The sequence below is a fragment of the Canis lupus genome, chromosome 6 (genome assembly GCF_003254725.2).
Source record: "Canis lupus dingo isolate Sandy chromosome 6, ASM325472v2, whole genome shotgun sequence".
NCBI classification, from domain to species: domain Eukaryota; kingdom Metazoa; phylum Chordata; class Mammalia; order Carnivora; family Canidae; genus Canis; species Canis lupus.
The window spans coordinates 28,569,291-28,593,051 of NC_064248.1; the positions used below are offsets into that span (position 1 = coordinate 28,569,291).

At 39.6% G+C, this 23,761-nt stretch overlaps 1 protein-coding gene across 2 annotated transcripts in view; it reads left to right on the forward strand.

The window, feature by feature from the left end:
• PARN (poly(A)-specific ribonuclease) overlaps window positions 1-23,761 on the forward strand; it is a 155,195-nt gene that overhangs the window by 54,804 nt on the left and 76,630 nt on the right. For both annotated transcript variants that reach the window (XM_035718207.2, XM_025416454.3), the window contains exons 20-21: window positions 858-944; window positions 2,913-2,987. In XM_035718207.2, the coding sequence (XP_035574100.2) occupies window positions 858-944; window positions 2,913-2,987 (162 nt within the window). The remainder of the gene's footprint in view (window positions 1-857; window positions 945-2,912; window positions 2,988-23,761) is intronic.

Below are 23,761 nucleotides of genomic sequence, written 5' to 3' on the forward strand. Positions count from 1 at the left end.
AATATGTATATATTGAAGTTGGGTAGGTTTTTTTTTTTTTTTTTTTTTTTCCTCCTTCTTTTTCATTGAAAACCTTGGAAGGCTTGTCTGTATGGGAAGTGGTTGCTGCTGTTTTGGATTATTCTCTACTTTCTCCTCCTTCCTGTCCCATTCTTCTGTTCCAATGCTCGTGCTAGTCTGGGTTTATTTGCCTTAATCCACACCACAGGGATATAGAAATGGGTGAGCTCTACCCAATGGTAATAGTCATTGTAGTGATGATCAGAACACATAGATTGCCCTCTAGATTAGACTTCTATTTTGATACACTCTTCTCACAACAGTTCTGCAAGCTAAACATCATCATTCCCAGTTTATAGCCATGAGTGGCTAAAGCAGTTCGGTCTCTTGCTCAGAGGTGCACAGTTGAGTGGTGGGTCTGAGGTTAGAACATAAGACTGTGACTCAGGACTGTTTCTACTTAAACTCAGTCCATCGGATTTTGGACGGTGGTGCTAAGTAAACATACTAACAAGTAGATTAACAGTAAAAAGTTAAACACTTAGTGAAATGTCTTGAACAAAGTAGCCATTTTTCCCCCCTTGAAATAATTTTCATGGGAACTTCATGAGCAGAGGTGGTATGCATAGAATTGTCAGGATTCAATCCATTGTGAGTTCTATAAAGTATCAGAGCCGAAGTTGAGGCTAAGATGGCAGAGTCATACCATTCCTAAAAATACTTTTAGGAGTTGCTTGGTAATCATGAGTCATTCCCAGCAGTTCCTCAAGAGAGCTGGGGGTTAGCTTCATTAAAGAACCACTGGTGTGTCATTCACTTTTCAGTTGTCAACCTTTTATCAAAAATTTGTCCCATAGTGCAACCAAAACGTGATCATGTTCTTCATGTGACATTCCCCAAAGAATGGAAAACCAGTGACCTTTACCAGCTTTTCAGTGCCTTTGGTAAGTAAATCACAAGTGCATGTGTAGTTTTAGGATTTTGCTATGTTTCTGGTCTGTCCAGGTGGCCGCAGGTACAACGACAACTTCAGCTTGGACGTGAAAGAGTATTACCATGCAAGGGTTTGATCTCACTCATCGAATTTTTCAAGGTTTGGTATATTGGTATCTTTGTACTAACATGATCTGTGGAACTTTTAATAGCACCCTACAATAGAGTGCTATTATTAATCCACGGAAAGCAGGATACTATTACTATGACTGCCCTTACTGCTGACCATTGAAAATGAATCTAGGCTGAGGATAAATCATTTTTAAGATTAAATTCAGAGGGAAGGTCTGTTTCGTAAGGACAGGCGGTCACTGCTTGACATTGAATAGTCCAAGCAGATGAACGCAGATGTTTGAGAGGACCAAAAGATGAATTATGTGTGCAGTAGGGCTCTTCTCCTAATTCCTTTTTCTCAGATCAGGTGATAGGTTAAAAGGAACCGTCTTCTGATTAGGGTTCATAAAGACCGTTCTGATTGTCAGTTTCCAGCAGTGCCTGTTTATTTTAGTAAATGAAATATTTAAGCTGTTCTCTTTGGAAATTCTTGGATAAAGTAATGGCAGCACAAACCTAAGTGGGCAATAATAAGACTGTTTAGTGTTTATGTACCTCAACAGGCTGGTATGTGGTCATTTAAAAAATATTTGAAGAGTTTATTAAAAGGTGGTGAAATGTTTGTTTTAAGGTTTAGTGTAAAAAGCAGATGCAAGTAGGGCTCCTATACAACTAATACTTTTTTTTTTTTTTATAATACCTTGTATAGATCAGACTGAAAGGAAGCCTCATGCTAGTATCACTGACTGCTTTAGATAGGTTTTTTTCTTCTTTATGCTTTTCTGTATTTTTATTTTTATTTTTTAGGGAAGGAGGGAGGGGGAGAGAGAGAGAGAAAGGAGGGGAAGGGGAGAGGGAGACCAAGACAATCTTAAGCAGACTCCACACCCAGCGCAGAGCCTGACAAGGGGCTCCATCTCAGGATTTGGCTATCCATCTCAGGACCCTAAGCCTATCTCAGGACCTGAGCTGAAATCAGGAGTCGGATGCTTAACCAATCAAGCCATTCAGGCATCCCAACTTTTCTGTATTTTCTAAAATAAGTATGTTTATAAGTAAAACACTTTATAGACTTAATTTTGGAAAAGTAAGCAGAAGGTAAGTTTCAGGAAAGTTATCCTAGTCTTTGGAGATGATCTCAATGACTTCTGAAATTCTAGTCCTGCTTTTTAATTTAAATACAGATCTAGAAATGCAGTTGGATTTCACAGCTCATTTCTTTGAGGGTTTTGATGTTGTTGCTGTATTTTCTCAGTTTGTATTGTTAAGTTCTTATCTCTCTGTAGTCAGCCTTTAATTGGCTAAATTAAGTAGAATGCTCTGAGTAGAATTTTGTTTTCATTTTAATGAAAAGGAATCAGTTGGGTGATACTGGACAGGTAGCTTCTGTATCTTTGTGTCCTCATTGGAGATGGTGATGTTGATGTTTGTAAGACCACTTACTATATATAAGCATTGGATGAGGATTAAATGAGCTGATTCATGGAAAGCAATTAGGATAGTATGTGGCATATAGCACTACTTAGAGCCTGTTCACTATTATTATTTATTGAAAACACACAAGGTGGAGAAGTGACTTTTGTAATTGAGCAAGTTATTAGGGATCCTTACTGTGCAGTAGGGCATGAGTTTTTGTCCTATGACAGAGCAGTTTGCAAGCCTTTGAAAATTTGGGGAGGAATTAAAACATTCTTTGATTATTAAATTCCAGTGATGTCTGCCCATTTTTAGTAATTCTAGTCTTCCATGTTTTTTCAAGAAGAGCGGTAGCCAAATAATTAGACCTGGATATCAGATATCCAAATGAAGTCTGATAGTGATCTAAATGGTCAAATGCTCCCTTTACTTTTATTTCAACATTACAGGTAACATTCATATATCCTGGATTGATGATACATCAGCATTTGTTTCTCTCAGCCAGCCGGAACAAGTACAGATTGGTAAGTGCTTTGGACATTTGTTTTGTAAATTAATTAAAGTGGGAGCTCACCTTCCTTATAGTGTAGGTTCCATTAGCTGATTAACAAGCACTGCAGCTTGGTTGGTTCAGAGCTGTCTCTAAAATAAAGGAGATAATTAGTACGTATCACGTGTAGGTGAGAAAATAAGACAAATGTATTAATTCATTAGACATACTATGTAATGTATCTTTTCACTTCCTTCCTGTTCCCTTCCATTGCACTTTTTCTAAAACGGGTTACAGATTTGCTTTGAAAATTAAAAGCAGCAAATTCAGAGGAATGGGGAACACCAAAAGGTGATACCTGTATTCTCCTTTCATCTCTGTACTTTTTCCATATATTTATAAGTTTTTGTGATCTATTCATTTCATTAAACTTGTATGGAATACTGGTTTTACAAACTGAAAGATATTTTATTTGTTTTTAAAATAGGATGGTAGAAAGATGGAACGCCACATCTCTTACTGGACCCTAAATAATTTTGATATTAACCATCTCAAAATGTTCTCTTTTCTTAGGATGAAAAGTTATTGAATAAAATATGTATTGTTCAGCTACTTATTCAAATAGATTTCAAGTTTTTCTGGTGCTTAATAATGTAGGAGAAAATTAAATTTTTTCTTCTTATTTAATAAGGTGCCACATACTAAAACTCTGTAATTCTGAGAATGTAACTATATGAGTAATTACGTAGAAAACTTCCACAAATATACATATTCAAATCAGAGTATTTTGGTGGTGGTACTTAATTCTATGACCATTGCAGGACTATATAGGCTATATTGTAGTGAAAAGCTTGAGCTCTGCGATCATGCTGCTGCACTACTTCTAGTTGTGTGACCTTGGGCAAGTTATTTCATCTTGAGAAACCTCTGGTTATCTCTGTAAACTGGGATGATAGTATGGGCTTACTGGGATTATTGTTAGGATTACATGAGATTTCATGTATATATATTTCATATATTTCATATATATATGAATATATATATACCGTGGCAGAGCTTTGAACTTTTACAATGGTCATTAATAGTGGATTTCATTGTGAGGTGTACTTTGGGAGCACATGACACCAAGAATTAGTGTTGGATGCAGGGTGCGAATGTTGTCACTTGTTAATAGAGAGACCACTGAGATGGTGCACAAAAGAACTGATAATTAGAGAGCTGAAGATAACTTCAAGGGGGGGGAAGGGACTCTGAGAACATAGCGAGGTATTCTGTGGCCATAAGGATGCAGAACCAGAACTCCTGGCTGGAAGTCCAATCAAACCTCCTCTGCTCAGCTTCTCCCTTTAGATTTCCCGCTGGTCACACTTGGGTGACATTGAAACTCTGCAGTGGGATGGAAGGAGATGCAAAGGCTTGGAAGCCAGACTGCCCCAGGGACTAACCTCGCCTGTACCACCTGTCAGCCCAGTGTCTTTGGGCAGGTTCCGTAAACTCAGAAAGCCTCGGGCTCCTCTGTCTGAGAGGTGGAGGCAATGATGGTTCCTTTGTGAAATGAGATCACGGACATTAAGTGCCCAGCAGGGAGCCTGGCACTCCACTAGCAGTGCTTGACAAATGCTAGGTAATTATTAAAATATCTGCTTGGCCTCCCTTGCCGTGAACAGTAAAAATGAGAGTCTGTAAAAGCTCTAAGACACTAGCTGGTGGTGTCTGCTTGCAAATACAAGCATAATTCCTTGTTTATGTGTATGGGTGTCAGTGATGCTTTTCATGTTGCCGTTATACCACATTTGATGTCCTGTGAGGATTGTTCCCTCACTTATGATTGAAAGATGCCTCAAACAGTAGCCTCCCAGCTCAGTATTTCACTCAGTGATACCTAAAATCTGGGAGCTGCATTTCAGAATCACGTTGCCACAGAAGCTCTGCAGTGTGATTGTTTTTCCTTGTGTGTTGCTTCCCTGAGGGCAACATCGAGTCCATCTTCTTCCCCATTGACTCCTTCTTTAGTGCTTGGAATGCACTGTGGCTTGAGTAACTCAATGTGTGCCTGAGTCAGTAACATGGGGAAAAGGCCAAGGTGAAAGTGTGACCTTCTTACCTTTTTCCTCCTAGATCAAGTAGATGACTGTTGTGTCTTGATATATGCAGCTTTACTAGTAAAGTCTAAGTTTCCATTGTTGTCTCTTACACAAAAGACATCTCTTTTCTTTTAAGATTGTATTTATTTATTTGAGAGAGAAGAGGTAGAGAGCACAGGCAAGGGGGAGGGGCAGAGGGAGAGGGAGAAGCAGACTCCTGCTGAGCAGGGAGGGTGATGTGGGGCTCAGTCCCAGGACCCTGGGATCATGACCTGAGCCACAGGCAGACGCTTAACTGACTGAGCCACCCAGGCACCCTCACAAAAGACAGCTCCTAACATAAATACCTGGCCATTTGCATGTGCCGTGCCTGTGACCATAATTCTCTTTGCCACAAACCATCCTCTTCCTCCAGAGCTTGGCTGCGTCCCACTTCCCTCATCGCAGCTTAAACATCCATTTCTCTGAATGTCTTCCCTGGCTCCCTGTGCAGGGGATTGGACCCCATTTTCTGTGCCAGCCTGGCCTCCTCTACTGACATGTCATGTTTTGACTGTCTTCTCTGGTAGACTATAAACTCTCTGAGAGCAGGGACCAGACCTCTTGCTCACCATTGTGTTTTCAGTGCTCAGGGTAGTGACTGACATTAGCAAAGAAGTTAAATGTTTGTTGAGCCCAGTAAGTGATATTCAGGGTATAATGACTTAGCAATGCCTTTCTGCATGGGCCGGATATATATATATATATATGTCTCTGGTCTTTTGCTGTGATTTATAAAATTATGCAGATGTTTCATTGAAAGACAGTGTAAAATCTGGTTTTTATAGCAGTTCTTTTAATGACAAGAGAGACCCAGGATGTCTAAAGTGCTGCAAACCCTATTAATGTTATCTTAAACAAATTACTTATTCATTTCAGCGGAAACAGAGGGCCTGTAGATCAATAACGTAACATTGGAAAAATCATTAAATGCCTATTTATATAGCAGCTTGTAATGGCTTCTTTGGCGCTGTTACAGACTGATTTTTGATTTACATTTAAGAAGCTGCTTCTTACCTGACACCTGTCTTTTTCTTTTGATAGCACTAAATCTAATCAAGATATTTTAAAAAGCCATTTTCAGTATCTTGAATATGAAAGTTCTCTTTTTCTGCAGAACTTTGTTGTACTAATTTTTTTTTGTTGTACTAATTATTAAAACCCTTCTCTGAAACTAATAATATATAGTATATGTTAATTAAATTGAATTTAAATAAATTAATTTAAAAAAACCACCTTCTACCAAGTGCTATTTGGTTTGGTTGCTGATTTTTTGTTTGTTTGCAAGAGATTAGGTGAGCATTCCAGTGGCTTTGGGGTTGTCCAAGTGGTGAGAGCCCATACCAGCCATACATTCAACATTATATTCCCTTGTAGCTCTTCAGATAAGATAGTACATGACCATGGAGAACATCACCTATTCTCACTGTTTAAGAATTTTCCTCAAAGTAGCAGAGTAAGAGATCATCACCTTTAAGGGTCACATCTGAATAGCTCATTCATATTTAAGATTTTTATATTCCTAATGTAGTTTTGTTAAATGAGGGAGGGACCCAGCAATATTTTAAAAGTCAGAGAACCTTTTAGTCATACTCTCAATATTTAGCCATTGAGTATTTTTGAGTGTCCTAAACGCATTATAAATTTTCATATGAATAGCTTGAGAGAAAAATAACCTTCTCATTTATTTTGAAAGCTGGAAATTGCAGTGCACTACCAGAAATTTATAAAAACACAAAAATTGATAAAAGCACTTTAAAAGATGTAGAAACCTGACAATTATTTTGTAAAAGCAGCACAAATTCAGGTACTTGTATAAATTACTGATATGCTGCCTTAGGAGCTTGTTCAGGGACAGTGTGTTGGGATGGAGGGAGAAACTTGCTTCATTTTAGTCTAGGGTATGAGTGTGTTTATATTAAATTGTACTTTCAAAAGCACAGCTTTTATTTGTGAACAGATGAATATTAGAGTTGTGGATATGACTGGAGGCCATTGTTCAATACTGTTTTGCTGAAAGGTGCTTATAACTTTAAACTTTACCTGTGCTTTTTTTGTTCTCCTTTTAATGTCTGCAGAATTTGTAGTGATAACTGCTTGCTTTACATGCAGTATTGGTGATTTGTGTTCTCATTTTTCCTTGATCACACTAGCTGGGGGATACTGATTTTGATGATCTTTTCAAAGAGCCAGCTTTTGCCTTAGTTGTATTGTTTGTTTTTGTCTGTGTGCTGTATTTCTGCTTTTTCTCCTTAGTTTTTTTTTTTTTTTTAAGATTTATTTATTTATTTTAGGGACAGAGAACAGAGAGCGCTCATGAGCATGAGTGGAAAGGGTAGAGAGAGAGGGAGAGAGACTTTCAAACTGACTCCATGCTGAGTGTGGAGCACAATGTGGGGCTTAATCTCACAATCCTGAAATTATGACCTGAGCTGAAATTCAGCTTGTCATTAAATTATTCAGCTTGTCATTAAATTCTCTTGTCATTAAAATATAAGATTCAGCTGCTAAACCAACTGCGCCACCCAGGCACCCCTTTCTTCCTTTTTTTCTCCGTTCTTTTTCCTTTTTCTTTTCCTTTTCCCTTTCCTTTTCCCTTTCCTTTTCCCTTTCCCTTTTCCTTTTCATTTTCCTTTTCCTTTCCCTGTACCCAAACTAGGGCTCAAACTCACAACCCCAAGATGAAGAGGCACATAGTCCTTCAGTTGAGCCAGCCAGGTGCCCTCTTTCCTTCCTTTTATTTCCTTTGGGTTTACTTTGCCCTTCTTCTTTCCACTTCCTGAGGTAGAACCATATGTGATTGATTTTTAAAAATTTTTCTAGGGGTGCCTGGGTGGCTCAGTTGGCTAAGTATCCTACTCTTGATCTCGTCTCAGGTCTTGATCTTATGGTCGTGAGTTCAAGTCCCTCATTGAGCTCCATGGGGACATGGATCCTACTTAAAAAAAAATTCATCTAAAATTTTGTATGCCTGGCCTTCTAGAGATTGCCCCTGGGTCATTATGGCTTAGTGGTTGGCCACTGATTGGTTAGGTGTGTGTTTGAACACTATGATCCAGTGAGGCTTCCACCCTTTGACAGCTGGGTTGGGGAAGACTTTCAGCATTCAAGCAGTTTTCAAGTCTTCCCCACTTCTTACTTTCAGCTGTACCTTCTTTTCTCCTGTGTGGGTGTACCAACCCTCACAGCCAGCTCATGCTGTGGATGTAGCCAAGACTCTTTCCTACTCATAGATTTTGACCTTTTTTTTTTTTGTTTCTAATATAAACATTTAAAGTCACAAATTATTCTCTAAGTGCTGCTTTAGGTATATCCCACAAATTGCACGTTATCATTCCGTTATCCTTAAGTTAGATGCCTTTCTAATTTCTCTTTTTGACCCTGGATTATTTAGAAGTATGTTGCTTCATTTCCAAGTGATTCCCCATGATCCCTTGTTACTAATTTCTGATTTAATTCTGTTGTGATTAGAGATTTCACCATGATTTCAGTCTTCTGAAGTTTACTGAAATTTGTATTAAGGCCTGTCTTGCTGAACAGACTACGTGTACTTGAAAAGAATGTGAGTTCTGCAGTATATGGTTTGGTGTATAAATATTACTGTTGCTCAGATGTTCAGTGTCTTTACTGATGTTTTATCTAATTTACCAATTTTGAGAGAGATGTTAATAAAATCTATGATTATGGAATTGTCTTTTTCCCCCCTTAATTTTGTCAGTTTTAAGGCTGTGTTATTAGATGCATACACACTTGTGACTACTTTTTTCCCCAATAAATTGATTCTTCATTTTGAAACATCCCTCTTTATCTTTTGTATCATTACTGTTTTTAGGCCTACCTTATTTGATATTAATATAATCAGTCTATCCTTGTATGTGTGTTTTTTCAAAGATTTTATTTATTTATTTGAGAGAGGGAGAGAGCATGCAGGAATGGTGTGGGTAGGAGGGAGTAAAGGGAGAGAGGGAGAGGGAGAAGCAGACTTCCGCTGAGCAGGGAACTGGATGTAAGGCTTGATCTCAGGACTCTGAGATCATAACCTGAGCCGAAGGTAGAAACTGAGCCACTGAGGTGCCCTTATCCTTCTTGTGTTTTTTATGTTTGCCTAGTATATCGATATTTTTCCTTCCATAGACTCAACTTATCTGTCATATATAAATGTAATTACTTATATGCTTTTGTCATTTTAAAACTTGTTCTTTAAAGAAGTCCATATTACTTTCTCTCGTCTTTTTAATCTCATCTCTTCGCATTCTTTTTTAGTGGTTGCTTTAGAAATTTTAACATCTATCCATAACTTTTCACAGTCTACTTAGAGTTCATATTATACCAGTTCACATATAATGTAGAAACCTTAACATGCGTAGATGTCCACTTGGTTTTCATGCTGTAGTTGGCGTATATATAATATGTGCATACGTTATAAATCCTATAAAGTGTTATAATTTTGCTTTAAAGAGTCATATGTATTTTAAGAAATTAAAAGGCGAAATTCTTTTCTCTTTACCCTGATATTTACCATTTCAGGTGTCTTCCTTCATTCCTGAAGATCCAAGTTTCTTTTGAGTATCATCTCACTTCAGCCTAAACAACTTCCATCGGTATTTCTTGCAATGCTGCTCATTGTCTTAGGTTTTGTTTTGTTTTGTTTTTTTTAAACTACAACAGTCTTTATTTTGCCTTCATTCATGTAGGATATTTTAACTGGCTCTATAGAATTCTGGATTTCTCTCAGCATTTTAAAGATGTTGATCCACTGTCTTCTGGTCTCCATGGTTTCTGATGAGAAGTCTACAATAATTTGTGTCATTGTTGCCATATAGAAATGTAGATATTCAAGATTTTCTTTGTCATTGAATCATTGGATTTCAGCAGTTTGACTGTGATGTACTTAGGCATGGCTTTCTTTATAATTATCCTCTTGGGGTTGACTAACTGTCTTGAATCTGTAAATTTAATTTTTAAAAATTTTTAGAAGACTTTTTAAAAAAGTAATCTCTGCATCCAACATGAGGCTCGAACTCACAACCCCAAGATCAGGAGTTGCATGTTCTACTGATTGAGCTAGCCAGGTGCCCCTTGAATCTGCACATTTGTGTCTTTCACCAGATTTAGGAAGTTTTTAGACACTATTCAAGTATTTTGTTGTTGTTGTTCTGTATTCTCTTGCCTCTCCTCTCCTGGGAGGCTCCAATTACCTGTATGCAGGAGACTTTTTGATATTGTTCCAGGGTTCCTGAGGCACTGTACATTTTTTTTTTAACCTTTCTTTTTTCTTCTTCACATTGGTTAATTTCTATTTATCAATAAGCTCACTGGCTTTTCGTTCAGTCATCATTATTCTGCTCTTAAGCCCATCCAGTGAATTTTTTATTTCACGTATTGTGTTTTTCAGTTCTGTTATTTCCATTCAGTTTATTTTTATCTTTCCTATTTCTCTGTTGAGATTTCCTATCTTTATGTGGAGCCTCTGTTCCCTTTACCTCTGTGAACATAATTAGAATAGCTCCTTTAAAGTCTTTGTCTAATAATCCCAGCATCTGCATCACTGAGACGTTGGCATTAGTTGATCACTTTTCCCTTGAGCATGGGTCATGTTTTCTTGGCTCTTCCTATGTCAAATAACTTGGGATTGTTTCCTGGACACTGTGAATGTACTTTTGTGGAGATTCTGCATTCACTTATATTCCCTCAGAAGAGTCTTGATATTTTTGTAGGTTTAGCAGCATTTAACTTACTGAAACTCAGATGACAAGCTCTCACATATCGTGGTGGGGGTTGCCTCAGATCTGAGCTCATTCTGCCGTCAGCCTACCACCTGTAAGGTTAAGTGAGGGTCAGCCAGACACATGGGCTGAGTCTGTACACTAAATTTGGGCTTCCTGTTTTCTGTTTTTCTTCTGCCCTAGGATTCCCTTTGAATTCTAGTGCCATGAGTTGCCTACTGCTTCTGAGTCCTCCTACCAGGAAGACAGAGGACTTTCCTTGCAAAGTTCTAGTTGCCTCATGCCCTTGTAACTGCAATTTCCTCTTAGGGTATAGTCACACAAAAAAACCCCAGGAAATTCACTTTGTGCTGGCTGGCTTCCTCTGGTTTTTTACTCCTTTGCAAAATCTACCTGTTTTTTTCATGTTTCAGGGCCCTCAGATATTTGCTTTTTGCATTTTTAACCCCCAGAGCTCATAGTTGTTTTCAGCAGAAAAGCTGATTTGTTAGGAGCTTATTCCTTCCAATTCTGGAAGCAGAACATCTTTACCTGTGCTTTTAAATTGTTGCTCTTACATTGATGCAACACTTCTGCCATATTATAGAGCATGCTTAAACTACCTTTTTCTGCTTGTTAAATAACATTTTAAGAAAATATCATGTATAACACATTAAAAAAAAAAACCCTATGACTTCCCTCTTTTAGCCAATTAAAACTGACTTAAGATCAGTTCCTTTTGGGTAGGCATGCATACCAACAGACAAAATCCAGATACAAAGTATTTGATATCTTGGCTTCTGTTTGTGGTCTTTTTCATAGTTTGCTAGTGTGTTACTGTATATTTATTCTTGTCAAAGAGGAAATGTGCAAAACACTCAAGAAAGAACTAAAAAAATGAGTGTTTTTCCCCTTCATATTAATTTTTCTAGTCTTCTAGTCTTAAACCTCGCATAGTATTGGTTTGCAACAATTATCTTGAATTATAACTGTAGCAATAGATAAATGCGTTCAACTGTGACATGACTTTAGAAGGGTTCTATTAAATAAGCTTGTTTTAGAGGAAGGGATTGGTAACTTACTTGTGTATGTAAATGACAAATGATTTTCATGCCATAAATAATGCATCCTAGAAACAATGTATTTATATACCCAAGATTTTTATGGTAGTGGCTTATTGATAAAGGAAAATCATTATTATGAGATGTGTAAATGTCTGTGTTTTGTGTACATATCTTCTGTTGAAAACTTATTAAAGCAGCTGACTTTTTTTTTTAATTCCTCTAAGTCACTTAATCCACAAAAAGCACTGTGGAAGTTTTTAATAATATTTATTAAGAGCCTTCTTGTTTTCCTAATTCCCCCATGTGTTTAATCTTGAGAATTAGCAGTCTTACACATCTTTACTATGGAATCTGTATCAGGCAGATTTATTTGAAAGTAACAATAACTTGGACTTTCCCTAATTAGTATTCTTCAGGGCATTAGCTAGTATGAGAATTGGACAGAAAGCTTCCTGACTGCCACATAAGGCTTCCCAAGTTCTTAATATAATTACCAGCATTAAAGTAGTAACAGTGACAAAATGAGGTCTGTGGCAGTGAGAACATATCCAGGAGAAAATGCAGTGTTTGTGCTCTAGAGGTGGAGTTTTCGTGTTCTGTTGAATTGTTTCTGGTCCAAAGCAATGGATTTGATTTTTCTATTCTAGAGGCCATGTTGTCTGGATCTAAGAATGTTGCTTCATGTTGCACTGTCAGAATATTCAGTAGATCTGTCATATTTAATTGTAATATTATTCATAACAAACTGCTCTTGTTGTGCTCTCCTGCCCTCAGTTTTAGAAGTAAATAAAATTCATTGTTGAAAATGTGAAAAATATTTGAAAATATAAAGAAGAAAACAATTCAGTCATGGCCTCACAACCTAGACATAATACTAGTAATATTTTGATTTGTATTTCTTTTTTGTTTTATTTTGTATAGATAAGTGTTTTCATAACTTTTTAATATTAGTTGGGATCTGACTACAGGTGTATTTTTGGATCGGCTTTTTAAGTTAATAGTAGGTCATGCGCATTTCTCATGCTGTCACACAGTTTTCTAGGAGAGTTTTCTTTTAATGGATGCATTACATTTCACATAACTTATTTAATTATATTCCTTTGGGATGGTAAGTATTGACTGTTTTAAATTCTTCATTTTGGGGGGCAGCCCCGGTGGCTCAGTGGTTTGGTGCCGCCTTCGGCCCAGGGTATGATCCTGGAGACCCGGGATCGAGTCCCGCGTCGGGCTCCCTGCATGGGGCCTGCTTCTCCCTCTGCCTGTGTCTGTGCCTTTCTCTCTCTCTGTGTCTCTCATGAATAAATGAATAGAATATTTAAAAAAAAGGAACTTAAGAAAATAAAACTTTATTTTAAAAAATTTTTAGTATTTTTATTAGTTTTTTAAAGATCTTATTTATTGGGGCACCTGGATGGCTCAATCGGTTAAGTGTCTGCCTTCAGCTCAGGTCATGATCCCAGGGGCCTGGTATTGAGCCTTGTATCAGGCTCCCTACTCAGCGGGGAATCTGCTTCTCCCTCTCCCACTGGCCCTCAACCCCCAATTCCTCTCCCCCTACTTATGCTCTCTCTTGCTCGCTATCTCTCTCTCTCTCAAATAAGTAAAATCTTAAAAAAAAAAAAGAAAAGAAAAAGATTTTATTTGTTTGACAGAGCAAGAGAGCACAGCAGCAGGGAGGGGTAGAGGGAGAGGGAGAAATGCCCTCCACCGAGCAGGGAGTCCAACACAGGGCTAGATCCCAGGAACCTGGGATCATGACCCAAGCCAAAGGCAGACACCCTAAATTAATTCTTTAAAGAGTGTGTTTATACCTTAGTCTTTGTACCTGAAGCAGAATCATTTTTTAAAATTTTTAAAATAAAATTCTGAAGATTGTGAAATCATTAAATTCAAATGATCTTGAAAAAAATCTAAAAACAACTCATGTTTTTCTTATTAAACAGTGATGATTTATTTTTGTTAATAGAAAAATTTTAAACCCGCAGAAAACTAAAAAAATCACCCAGTGTCCCCTCTTTATTAACAAAGATAATTGCAGTAATATTTGAGATTTACCTTTCCATTGTGCATGTGTTAAATGTATATTTCATATAAGTTAATGTATACTTTACATACTATTTTAGTTCTTTTAACAGTTTTCTTTGTTGGACGTTTAATTTAAGCAATTTTAGGACCCTCCACTCCTGTTCCAAAATAAGCTTTTATTTATTCTTCTGATTGAGCCTTAGAATCTTTTGGTTAGGGTCACTCAAAAAGCCCCCTGGGATTTTTCACTGACATTTTAACAAATTAATGATATTGACATCTTTATTTGGACATACTGCTTCTGTATGACCAGGAATATAACGCGTCTCTGTATACATTCAGAGAATCTTGCATATCTTTGAATGCAGTGGTACGTTTGTTGATATTTTTATCATGCATACTATTTAAGGTTATGCAGAATACTTTGGAAAGCAAGGACCATCATGCCTGATTTAGTACCACAGTCATAGCTCCCTCTTGGTAAGTTTTTGGAATGTGGGTGGCAGTAGGAGATTAAAGCTGTGAGATCAATCTGCCTGATTGCTTTCAGGCCCCTAACAGACTAACTTTGAGGACTCAGTGTAAACATAGTTCTCTGATTTTTATTCCTGAGGCTTCCCGTGCCATTTGGTGTTGTTTTTGTCACCGGAAAGAGGGAGCTGGTGTAGGTTAACTGTGTCTATCTTCACACGTTTGCATTGCTTTCTCATCCACGATTTACAACCTATTTTAAAAAACAAAATAAATATGGTTTTACCAAATTTGAAATAGTATAAGTGAAATGATTTGGGGGTACCTCAATGGCTATTTAAAAATACTATTTGGTTACTAAAAATGTGACCAGTGAATCTCTTCGGATGGTAGGATTACAGGTAGATTTACTTTATTGTGGGTTTTTTTTTTTTTTTTTCATTTTCTGACTTTTTTAGAGTAGACAAGTATTAACTAGGTGTTAAAATATTTAAATTTAATACGAAAACATTATTGCCTTTTTATAAGTGCAGGAGCATAGCAAAGGGAAATGTCTTACTTTTGAAACTCTTCAATGGTTGGCAGAGTTGTTCCTTCATATGGCTGACTGTAGTTATTTTCTATTTTTTTTCTAATCATGAAATTTATAGAATTAGTTTTTCTGGATTTTCCTCCTTCACCTTCTTGGTTTAAATCCTCTGTTCTGAAAGGGTGAGTATGAAACAGTTTTGATACATGCTTCTATTGATAATATTTCCACCACTGGGGTGGACACCTGGGTGGCTCAGTAGTGGAGCATCTGCCTTAGGCTCAGATCATGATCCCGAGGTCCTGCAATCAAGTCCCTCATTGGGCTCCCCATAGTGAGCTTGCTTCTCCCTCTGCCTATGTTTCTGCCTCTCTGTCTTTCATGACTAAATAAATAAAATCTTAAAAAAAATAATTTCCTCCACTGGGTATTTTTACAACCTGTCTTTTCTCTTTTGTCTTAGAGAGAAGCCCAGATACTACTTTTTAGTAGCAGGATAAATGTCACGTCATTATGTTTAGCAAATATGCCAGAAAATGCTAGACCACTGGAGTGTTGGGTAACTTAAAGTTGAGGTGGTGGTGACCCTAGCACTTCAGACCATGGTTTTGCCTTACCTTCTATACTCCACCTCAATATATCTAAGCATTACTTAGCTTTTTTAATGTTGTAGGATTATAAAAAGCAAACATTGCTTAAAATAAAACAAATCTCACTGTGTAACTAGAAGGAATGCCCTTTGTCCTTTCTGCATGTTAATTGGAGAAATGTGGGGAACTGATTTGTTTTCCAATTGCATCAAAGGCCAGGGAGCAAACTGCTATAGTCTTGGGAAAAGGAACATAGAAAAGATAACACATTAAAATAATATTTCGAAACTGAGATTTTTTTCCTCCACACAAATCTTTATTGTTATTATAAGAGAAGGGAAATAAATCATAATAGCATATTACATAGCAAAAAGAAATACAAGCTACATATAAGACATCTACTGATTTTAGTAATTGTCAATTCCTGAAATAAGTTTGCATCACTTTGAAGCATGAGCAGGGTCACATTTAGGTGTGTGTGTTTGTAATTGTGTTTCAGATGGTGTGTAAGCCTTATTGACTTACCACTGTATATTGCTAGGTACCCTTATGTGTCTGTTATGTTCAGTGTTATTTATAGTAACAGAGAAGAGAATAATTATGAAGGGATTTTGCAAGGTTTTTAACAAGATGGTTTTCTTTTGAAATCTGCACTGTTAATCTTTGCATAAATATTTGTCTACTGCTGAAGAACAGAAGGACTAAATTGAGATGGGGAATGGAGATGAAGTAATAGTCTCTGCATTCAAGGAATTCATGGTTTAATGATGCAGACAGGTATCTAGATGGCGGGTGCATCAGCGCATGCTCAGTGCTACGTTAAGGGAGGGAGAACCCACCCAGACTATCGTGAAGATGCAGAGAAGGGTCAGCAGGGAAGGCTTCCTGGAGCAGGTGATGCCTGTGCTGATCCCAGCAGGTAGCCTGTGGAAGAAGGCTGAGAAAGCTTTAGTGAAGAGCAGGACCAGCATATCCTTTGGTAGGACTGGAGCGGAGGTCCAAGTGGTGGAATGGCTTGGGGGGGTGGAGGAGGGGGTATGGAGAGGGGGCTGATAGAGGATAGAAACACAGGATTTGTATGTTAAAAATAGGAATTTGAATTTTATCCTTTTTATAAATCTTGCTGTAATGTTGGTTTGGGCTTTTTTTTTTTAATTTTTAAAAATAAAATATTACATCTAAGTGTTTTCTTTTAGAAGTTTAAGGCCTTTTGAAAGAATTTCCAGGTGTTGAGTGGCAAGTTTGTCAACTAGACAGGGAGCTGCCTTTGGAAAGCTGGACTGTTGTCAGAGGCGTCCCTCCCACCCCTGCCCTGCCCCATGGCACTCTTCCAAATGCGTATGGTGGCATTATAGCACTGAGTCAAAAATAGATGGACATATTCAAGCAAGTTCTATTTATTTTTAAAAGTCTAGAAGGTTGGTTTTGCATTTACTCTAGTTCATAGCCTTTTCTAAGAGACTGAGGCCAAATTGAATTTATCTGGGAACCTGCCACATCTATAAATGCTACACAGAGTAATAAATGGGCCATTGGCTTCCAAGAATTGGTGACAGTGCACTTCAGTTCCTAATTTAGAGTTCATGAAAATTATCCCTTGACAAACAAGATTATAAAAAAAGAAATTCTGCTTGGATGGATCCATCTTTTGATAAACAGTTAAACGTTGTTTACACAAACATTACTGGAGTGAGTCAAGGTAGGGAGTAAATGACCAGATGATGGAATGCAGATGGCAGGTGACTGAGCCAAATCTTGTCCCACTTGCTTTGCCTCACTCAGCAGACTACGCTAGGCTTCTTCAAGTGGGGAATAGCTGTGGTGTCTGGGAAGGTGCTAGTACAGGCTGGGGGAGGCTTTGCGGAGAGGCCTGAGTGTGGTCCTTGAGAGAGGGCCGACTAGGTTAGCAGAGAAGGGAGGGGTGTGCAAGTACCGAGGTAGGATGAAAGTGGATGTTGGCGACAGTGTTCGTCAGACGGTGGTTCACACTCCCTCATTGGGTTGTGAAATCATTTTAGTGAGTGTGATCAGCATTTTTATAAAAGGAAGGAGTTAGCAACTTTCAGAGTGAGTCCCATATACTAAAGGTAAGTTTGCTTTTTTTGATGTAACCCTTTTCAGGTATAAATCTGTACATGTGGATATACATCTGTTTACACTGCTTTGTAATAAAAATGTATTGTTGCAGGCTGTGGTCACAAAGGTTTGAGCTAACATGCTTTAGGAAACTTCCATGTAGGCTGAGCACTATAACAGGTGCTTAGTAGTAGGGGAGGAAGTGAGGGTAACTCTGACAAAGATCTTGATCTTCAGGTGTTTCCTGTCTCTAGAGCAATCTGGGGCCAGGGATTCATGTGGACAGACCCTGGGGGGGAATGCTCATTACTTTACATCTCCGCTGGCCAGAAAGAGATTTCCATGCTTCTCACCAAGAAAGAGATATTACACTTAAAAATCTCGCTCTGCTCTCCATCCCCTTTGCTTGGGCCTCCTCATGGAGGGAGGACAAATGTCATATCTGATGAGTAAAAGGAAGAAGCTGACACCCAAAGGCTTTTTTTGACCAGGTGGTAGGGCCATAGCCTTGACGAAGTCAGGCCTGGAAATCAGGTTTCTATTTCCTAGTCTCTTCTGGCAGCAGAGACTAGGAAATAGTTGAGAGTTTAGAGGCTCTGTGTAGCTGTCCAGTCTCTCCACTGATGGGGTCTCCTGATGGACTCTTCAGGCGGTGGCAGCTATAGTAGGATGCTCCATTTACCTCAGGCCCAAGATCCACCACCAACACCATCTACTAGGGACTATTATATACTCTGGGGGAACATACAGGTGATGCCGAGTCATCATTAGCTCTTCCATCTTTCCCTCAACTTGTTAGGACCCATAAGAGAGGATGATGCTCCCCAACTGTCATTCCCTACCCATGGGAGTTGTGGTTGGAAAGGGTCAGACTCAGAGCGCCTTGGTTATTGCTGCCTCCGTCAGATTTCCACGTGGTGCCAGAGCAGTGGAAGGACTCTTCTGCATGCCTCGTCAGGTGTGGGTGTGATTCTGGTGGCACCATAAGGAATTTCTTTCACAGGGCATGGGCAAGTTCTGCAGGATGGGAGAGCTGAGAGGCTGGGTGTGGCTGTAACATTTCTGAAAGTGGAATGACAACCAGGAGTGAGGGACCTCTGGTTAGAATTTTTTATGTTCTGTGATCGGTCTCTTAGGGTGTTTACTTACCACTGACATTGTTCAGATTTTGTGAAAACCCAATTTTCTAGTCTGTCACCCTTCTGGGTTAATTACCAAACAGTTAAAGTGCTTTTTAACTCTAGACAGGACTTTTCGTGTCTTAATTCTGGCTCGCCAACCAGAAGATGGTGCTGTGGTGCTGGCAGCCAATCCACCTTTCTCTCTTCAAGTTAAACTTGTCATCTAAATGCTTATTCACGCTAAGTAACGTGGGCAGATTTGGTGTGCGGCATTCACAGTGCACCCCACATGCAGTGTGTCACCAGAATGGCATCATGGAACATTCGTGGGATCAACCCGACACGGGGGTGGGGGGTGCGGGGGTGGGAGAGGTGGGCCTTGATTAAGGGTGCTTGCTCAGGGCCACCTTTGCACTCGGGGTAGAGTGACAGTGTTGGAGTCAGGATGAAAACATCTTGTCGGTGCTGTGCTACTTGGTTCCTAAAGTGACCCCTGTACTCACAAAGGATAAGAAGAGACAGGAGAAAGGGCCATGCCACTCCAGGTGGGTAGGCAGCAGGTTTGATACAATGAGGGAACTTCCTTACGAGGCTTGTCTAGGGCTCCGCAAGATGAGTAGATCTGTGCACCTGCTGGCCAGAACATTCAGAGTTTGTATAGAGGCCTTCATGGGGTTCCATTGTGTGTACTGCCCAGCTGGTCTCCACACCACCTTTCTCTCTCAAGGCTGTGTCCTTGGAACAGCTCCCACTGTGGGAATGGTAGGCAGGGAAGGACTGGGAAGGATTTGAGGATCCTCCGATTGCCTGGAGCCAGCTCATGGGTCAGCTGGCGGTCACGTCCTCACCATTATCTCCCCCAATGTGTGTTTGATCTGTGTGCAGTCTTCCATGATTTGGTTTGAAGATTTATGAAGAGAGACGAGAGTAGTTTCCAGAGACAGAAAACATTTTTTCTCCTGTTCTCTTCCTGGAAAAGATCTGAGTACCTAGAGGAAAGCTCATGAATTAAGTTTATAAGAAATACTCTGCGCAATTCAGTGCTTAATTGAAAACTCAACCAGTTGGAATACCCGAGCCATCTCTCAATTTATTTTAGCCATTTGGAAGAAACCCAGATGGTATGACAGACTGGAGTAAAGCTGTGTGATCTTGGGTGCCTGACTTAACCTCTCTGAGCCTTCAGCTATTAGATGATGGTGGGAAAACATGCTGTTCAGGGCTGGGAAAAAATTGATGGAGGTAGTAAAGGTAACATTCTCGGCACAGTACCTGGCATGAGCTGCTTGGCCAGTGTTCACTTCTTTTCCTACGTCACCCCTTTCAGAAAATCAGACATTAAAATAATATTGCTAACTTGATTTTATAAAAAGTATGCATTGCAGCATTGTGGAGACTGGATGCAGAAGCTCTTTGGTGTTTGTTTGCTCAGCTCACAGAATGACATAGCCCTCAGGTGAGGCCATGCTTACGGCTACAAGTGACTTCCAGTTGGAATCTTCTCCTACCTTTACCTTTTGAACAAAAGACCAAAACTGTTGCCACAGTGATTTTCAGTTGTCTGTCCTTTTCTTGCCCCTGGCTCCTGACAGCTGGGCTACCATTCTAACTCACCTCTTACCCTTACAGTGAGGGCTCAGAGCCTTCTTGGTGGGTGCACTTCACTAGGTACCGGAGCAGCTTTCTGTTATGGGGGCTAGCTCTTGAGAAGGTTCATCAGTAATGGGAAGATTCTGGACTCTGTGGACACAGAGAAGTCTGTAAGATGGCTGTAAAGTAGGTCTATGGATTTATTCTCAGACTCGGTTTGGGAAGCTGGTTGGGAATGGTCTTAAGAGTACAGTCCGTCCTCATCCTGCACAGATTCTGTGTTTGTGCATTCACCTACTCGTTAACATTTTTCTGTAACCTCAAAATCAGCACTCACGGAGCTTCTGTGGTCATTCTCCGCTATGCGCAGAGAGCTGAACATCTGAGTCTTCCCGACGCACAAATTCCCCAGTCGAGGTGGAAGAAGGGGACGCTCTGCCTTCACGTTGTAGCTCCCAGGCTGTAAACAAGTGCCCTTTCATAGTCCATGTAGTGCCACATTTTCCATAGTTTTGTGCTTTTTTTTGTTGCTGTTTGAAATGCATCCGCCGCTGGCATAGCGCCCAAATGCTGTCTAGCACTCCTGAGCAACAAGAAGACTGTGATGTGCCTTACGGAGAATATGTGGGTGTCAGATACGCTTTGTCCGGGCAGGAGTTACAGTGCTGTTGTTGGCGAGTTCAAATTAATGGATCAACGTCTATTAAGTAAGGTATCTTGAAACAGAAGCACACATAAAGCAAGAGCACGTGCTGACTGGTTTACGAAAATGGGGCTCAAGCCTCTCACGATGGTTTTCCACAGGAGCAGTGGCTCAGAGACTCTGCTGTTTGTTCCTTTCTGCCTGCCTTTCTCCTCCAGGGGGTTTGGCCTGGAGCCCTTAGGGAGAAGGATTTCTGGGCTGCCTACTTTTTATTTGTTTTTCAAGGACAGCTACCTGTTGCAGAGCTTCAGGAGAACATTCTGGCTCTTGGCTGACAGGAGCCCTGGGCTGTCGCAGTGATGCAGCCTAGCAGGTGGCTCGCATACTAGCTGGCAGTGACCATAGACAAGCAGATGATGGAGACATAGGGTCTTTCTTTGGTGAGATGAGAATATTGATCTGTCTCCTCAGTTTATTATGACTTTGGTCATTTTTTCAAAAAAAATCTTTTCTTTTTTTAAGATTTTATTTATTTATTCATGAGAGACACAGACAGAGAGAGGCAGAAACACAGGCAGAGGGAGAAGCAGGCTCCATTCAGGGAGCCCGATGTGGACTCGATCCCGAGACTTTGGGATCACGTCCTGAGTCAAAGGCAGATGCTCAACCACTGAACCACCCAGACGTCCCTAAAAAAAAAAATCATACTTATCTAGCTAAAGGATCAAGATTAGTTAAATTTGGTTGTGTATTGAACATCTGTGCTTTCAATTCTGTACTTTGAATTTGACTTTAATCAAAGATGGTGTTGTCTTTCTTTTTCTTGATACTGTCTTTCTTCATATCAATCCTCTCATTATGGATTTCTACCTTAGCTTTTGTATTGCATGGTGAGGCTTGGGAAAACCAGGGGTGTGTGGTTTACCTGGCCAGCATCTTCATTTCAGCCTCATTTTAACTGGCACCTTGGCCCCCTTGAGAAAGGAAAGGGCTGAGATGTGAGAAGAGTAAAAGCAGTGGAGGATTCTCCTTGTTCTTTTGGCAGGTAGTTGGGAAAAGAACATGTAGCAAATTTGGTTGAAATCAAAGTGAGCCCCTAGTGCCCCATTCTCAACCTGTATAACATGGAAGCAGCAAGTATCCTGGGTGCAGCAAGTGAGACTGTCCTGTGCCCCAGTGATCATGCAGCCGGCACTCCACTTCCTTCACTCATGGACCTGCAAGCCTATTCCACAGACACAGCCACACCGACTTCATTTAGATGGGGTGTCTGAGAAGGACTGGGTGACCTGCCTTGCTGTCTCGGAGGGGGTGCCCCTTTTGTGACTGTGGCATTGATGGGACTGTTATCAGTATTAACTACTGACACTGACAGGCCTCGGCCAACTTCACACCAGGCTTCCTGCGTTTTCCAGACACATCCTTATCTTTTGGGGGTGGTGGTGGTGGTGCAGGGGCGTCATCTGTTTCATTTCTTGGCAGAGAACAGCCTTGATCCATTGGTGCATTTCCTTCCTCATCTGCAGTAAGAGTGGCATAGGAACTTAATCTGGATGTTTTCTTCAGAGGTCTTCAAACTGTAATTCCGTGAGGAAGCTATCTGTAAATATCCTGGATAACTTTAGACAAGTAGAAACAGGGAAATACTTCAAGATCCCCATGGATTGGTTTTTTAAAAACTTATGAGTATCAGTATTTGTCCTGGAAAATATTCTAGACTTTTAAAATCTGTGATTGTTTGAATTCTCCTTTTTGTCCTTTGTCATGAAATTGAATCTTTCTTCCTTGCCATTACGTATACCATGTTGGGCTATATTTAAAGGAAGGATGCCTGGGTGGCTCAGCAGTTACGTATCTGCCTTTGGCTCAGGGTGTGATCCTAGAGTCCTGGGACTGAGTCCACATCGGGCTCCCAGCATGGAGCCTGCTTCTTTTCCCTCTCCCTGTGTCTCTGCCTCTCTCTCTGTGTCTCTCACTCTCATGAATAAATAAATAAAATGTTTTTTAAAAAATGAATGATATATATATATAGAGAGAGAGATAGAGAGAGAGATATGTATGTATATATACACACACACACATATATCTCCACGGTATCTGCTAATAGATTTAATGGATCTGAACGAGGAGAGATACAGATCGGAACCACAGGCCAGGATCTGAATGGCGCTGAAGGCTATATTTTGCTAATGTTCACTGCTTGGAGAAATTTTTACAACCAGTTGATAATCAGTTTTAATATTGCTTCAGAGACATTTTAAGGGAATAATGTTTGGGAAATTGCATGTAAGTGGAGATAAAATGTTTTTGGTAAAGTATTTTAAGTAAATTTAAAGACTTTCCTCTAGATTTTCATTAGATTTCTAATTTGAATAAAGGGAACTTTTCCCCTGCCATGCTTGCTAGCGTTTTGAAAAGTGATTATGTTAGAGCTTGATCTTTGGCTTCTTATCTTGATAAATCGAATCCTCTTAATGCCGCAATTTAGCAGCAGCAGTGAACAGCTGCCCCTAGGAGTAAAGATCTTTTTTCATAATTCATGTTTGGACAGGAAGGTGTACCTGGTAATGAATCTTGATTATCTAAACTGCCAGTGATGGACCTAGGGTATGATAATATACTGGTTTGCCTTCAGGCCTCAGCTCTTCTTTGAGGCTTACTGATAAGGAAAAACAAAACAAAACAAAGAATTCTTATAACTAGGTAGTTGCCTTGGGGAAACAACAGCTCCTGAAATGTTTTATGTATCCTAGGCTGAGAAAAAAGGGAATTTAAATAAAATTCACAGGTTAGAACCAGCTATTTATATTGTCTCTGGGCTCCCCTGAATGATTTAGTCTTTTGTCTTCTTAATCCCACATTGTTCCCAGG